Source organism: Myotis brandtii, unplaced genomic scaffold (assembly GCF_000412655.1).
Source record: "Myotis brandtii unplaced genomic scaffold, ASM41265v1 scaffold48, whole genome shotgun sequence".
In the NCBI taxonomy this organism is placed as follows: Eukaryota; Metazoa; Chordata; class Mammalia; order Chiroptera; family Vespertilionidae; genus Myotis; species Myotis brandtii.
In genome coordinates, this window is record NW_005368341.1 from 3,533,406 (window position 1) to 3,537,462 (window position 4,057).

The 4,057-nt window shown below is 51.6% G+C and overlaps 1 protein-coding gene across 1 annotated transcript in view; it reads left to right on the forward strand.

Annotated features, from left to right (window-relative positions):
* Window positions 1–782, forward strand: part of DLX5 (distal-less homeobox 5) — a 4,668-nt gene extending 3,886 nt beyond the window's left edge. Inside the window, exon 3 of the mRNA XM_005876051.2 lies at window positions 90–782. Within this exon, the coding sequence (XP_005876113.1) occupies window positions 90–419 (330 nt within the window). The 3' untranslated portion in view covers window positions 420–782. The remainder of the gene's footprint in view (window positions 1–89) is intronic.
* Window positions 783–4,057: the final 3,275 nt, after the last annotated feature.

The window sequence follows — 4,057 nt, forward strand, 5'->3', positions numbered from 1 at the left end:
AGCCGCCCGGAGACGCCAGGGCGGAGCCCCGGGGGGCCGAAGAAGCCTCGGAGTGTTGCGGTAACCTGTGCCTTTGTTCCCCCACCCAGGTGAAAATCTGGTTTCAGAACAAAAGATCCAAGATCAAGAAGATCATGAAAAACGGGGAGATGCCCCCGGAGCACAGCCCCAGCTCTAGCGACCCCATGGCGTGTAACTCGCCGCAATCTCCGGCGGTGTGGGAGCCTCAGGGCTCGTCGCGCTCGCTCAGCCACCACCCTCATGCCCACCCTCCGACCTCCAACCAGTCCCCCGCGTCCAGCTACCTGGAGAACTCGGCTTCCTGGTACCCGAGCGCAGCCAGCTCGATCAATTCCCACCTGCCGCCGCCTGGCTCCTTACAGCACCCGCTGGCGCTGGCCTCCGGGACACTCTATTAGACCAGCCGCTTTCTCTCGCTGTCTTTTTTGGGACTACTGTGTTTTGCTGTTTTAGAAAATCATAAAGAAAGGAATTCATATGGGGAAGTTTGGAAACCGGAAACAAAAAAAAAAGATTCATGTGTAAAGCTTTTTTTTTTTTGCATGTAAGTTATTGCATTTCAAAGGACCCTGACCCCCTCCTTTTTTTACAGACACTTTTTTGCGCAACTGTGGACACTATCAATGGTGCCTTGAAATCTATGACCTCAACTTTTCAAAAGACTTTTTTCAATGTTGTTTTAACCATGTAAATAAGTGTAGATAGAGGAGTTAAACTGTATATTCTGGATAAATAAAATTATTTCGATCATGAAAGCAAAATGTTTCTTAAAAAATACTTATTTGCCCCTCCCCCTTGTAATGGGCTAGCCACGTTTTATGCAGGCAATTAAAGACAGAGAAGGTCTGCAGAGATCCAAAGAGGAAAATAGAAATTGGGAGCTGCATGGATGCAGAATTTTACATGTTATATGTTCAATGTTACTTTATATATCTATATGTATATGTGGCCTGTTTATAGCACTGCTGTATAATATATATTTAGGTGTTTGGGGTGGTTTTGGTTTGTGTTTTTGGCCTAACCACAAAAGAAGTTTAGATAATTTTAAGTTTAACCCCAAATTGTTTCAGGTAGAAAGTAATGCTGGAATCTAAATAGGGCCCTCCTACCCTGTGTATAAGTAAGAAAGAAGCAGAAATCCCTCAATAACCACTCTGAGTTCTAAGCTCAGAGCAATTATGGTGGAGAGCTGCCCTCCCCATCAGCCTCTGTGTATTGCTAGAGCAATTAGACAAATTACACTCCTTTCAAAGGGAGCTTCCAGAGATGGGAAAATGAAAAATGGGGGAGGGGGGAATTTCCCCTCTTATTACATTTTTTAAAAATCTGAAATGGTTGCAGCAAGGCAAATAGTGCCTTGAACTCCTTGGTGTATGATTATAAATTTATCTGAGCTCTTTCAGAGAGAGGGAAGGATCACAGGATTTGAAAACAATGATGGGCCTGAATCAGCAGGCCAAGCAGGCATGTGGGGGGCATTATTCTTCTGCCCAGAGAGGGAATCGTGGGACGGGGGAAAGGAGTGCAAGCACTGTAGCCCTGTGTGGCTTTCATTTCGTGTGAGATAATACTCTAAATATAAATCTTTTCTTCCCTTGCTTTACCACTCTCTGGCTCTTTTCAGGAAGGGGTTCCTTCTGCTTTGCTTTTACATAAAACAGTGGCAAAGGAGGTTCCAAACGATGGGAAATTGAATCTGTTTGCAGGGATTTCTCCTTTGTGAAGCCTTCTCTGGGGCGGAGAGGAAAGACTTGCTGCAACCTCGGCCTGTGTCGGTCCTTCTCCCCAGCCCCTGCATATAGACGTATCAACAGTGTGGCCAGAGCTACAGCCGGGCCTGCAGCTGTGCTCCAGGCCTGGATTGCAGGCTCTTTCTGGCTGTCATTTGGTTCACCTGCCTCTGTCTGCTTGGGATACCAAGGGCAATCGTATATTGGAAATTACAAGATGCAGGAGATATATTTTACAGCTAGGAAGTCCGCAGCAATAAATGTGACAAGAGAGTTTTCTTAAAGGCATTGCGGGGGAGAGGGGTTGGAGATTAGAACATAAAAATTACATCCTGTCATCTGAGGATTTCTAAGAAGGTTCTTCCAGGGTTAGGAGGAGAGACCTGAAAAGGCATGCTGTGTGCCCCGCGGGGAATTTACCTGTGTTCTCTCTCTCCTTTCCTTTTCTCTCCCTCTCCTTTCCTAGTTTCCCTCTCTCCGGGATTCCTTTATTTTTCTTCTTTCCTTTCCAGCCTGCCAGTTTGGACCGGCTTGGGCCTTAGGGGGACTCAGGATTTTGACGGGTCTTTAGGCAACACCTTGCCTGGTCCGGGTCAGCTGGCCGACTGCAGCCAGAGCTGTGGACGCTGCGTCTCTCGCACTCGTCATTCCCCTCCAGCGCTCCTTTCTTACAAGGTTTGGGTGGCGACGCGCTGTGGGGTGAAGCCATTTGAAACCCCACTTTGTGTTCTGCGCTGGCAGAGAATAGGATGAAGGGAAGAAGCGAAAGCATCTATTTCCTGCCTTTCTTTCTTTGCTTGTAAGGATTGTAGGAGTTTCCATGACACCCAAAGCCAGAGTTTTCTATCTAGGGAATCCGGCTGGAAGCCAGCGTCCGCGTTCCCCTGCGCGGGGCCTCGGGGTGCGCGTTTGGGAACGTGGAAGGGGCGCACGCACTGTCCGTCTCAAACACGTCCTACTCACCGGCTGCCTGAGAGCGGCAGAATGTGCTTGGAACATGCCCTCTCCCTTTCTGCACACAGAGAGGGCAGACGACTTTCCAGCCGCCTCGTCCTCTCCCCACCTCCATTCCTGGCTTTGGAAAGAGGATCCCCCTTCGCTATCACCCCGCACGGTCAAGCTGAGGGAACGGCGAGTTTGGACTCTTCCCAGGAAGAGAGGGCAATTCTTCTTTAACGACCCCCCTCCCACCCCCAGCCTTGACTCTGCTTGTTGTTACAGACACCAAAGCCTTGCGAGGCGGCCAGGCAGGACGCCACGCGCAGACTTGGTTTCAGGATTCCTTCCCTTGTGCTAACCTCACTCCTTCCACTCGCAATAGCCTCTTCTCTCGCGCGGTTTTTTTTTTTAACTGGGTCTGGGAGCCGTGGACAAAAATATTCTGCCAAACCAGTCTGCAGCGGGTTTTCCCTGGCACCATGGGGATTCTCCCAGGGGGATTTAACTCCCTGCAGCCCTGCGCCCAAGGATGTAAAAATAACAGATCCTCTGCAAAGTCTAAAAATATCTGTGTGATGTCCTCTCCCTCGCGCCCTCCCTCTTTCTCCCCATTGTTTATTCCTATATCTAATGTAAACGTATACCGCTCCACCCAGATTCCTTGATCGGCCGACCCCACTTTCCTGGACCTCTGCCTGCCTCTTCCCGTCGCGTCCCCACTAGCCCGGCTCTCAGTCCAGTGCTCCAAGATGCCAGGCTCACTCCAAGAGTTCATGTTCTTTTCCGTGAGCCTCTTCACACACCCTCACACTCCCAAACCCCCATCTTCAGATCCCCTCCAAAGCCCAAGAGGCCCCGAATCTGCTGGCCCTGCTGTAAAAGATCAGATAAATTAGCCTTTGTTTGAGGCTGGTGTTGGGCTAAGCAGATTTCTGCGCCCCCCCTCTTTTTCCTGGCGGCCACCTCCTTGTGGAACAGGGGGCGGCCTGGGCAGCCGAGAGAAGCCGCATTCCTGTGGGTGCCAGGCGGCTCCAGTCCTGAGCCACAGGGCCTGAGACACACACAGAGGAACCCGCAGACCTCGATGCCCTTGATCTCGCTCGCTCGCTCTCCCTCGCTTTGGGTCACCCACCCGGGAGCCTTTCCAGCCACCCTCGGACCCACCCAGGGCTCGACCTCCACCAGGGGCGTGCTGACCCGCACACCCACGCACTCACACACCCTCTCCCGGTGGCACCGGTCAGGCCAGGATCTCCCCGCCTATACCAATCTCCTCTCTCCCGCCTCTTAGCCCACAATCCCAGACGCGCCGGCTGGCCTCCTCTGGCTCCTTTGATCCCACCGGACGCCCCACGGCTCGCGGCGTC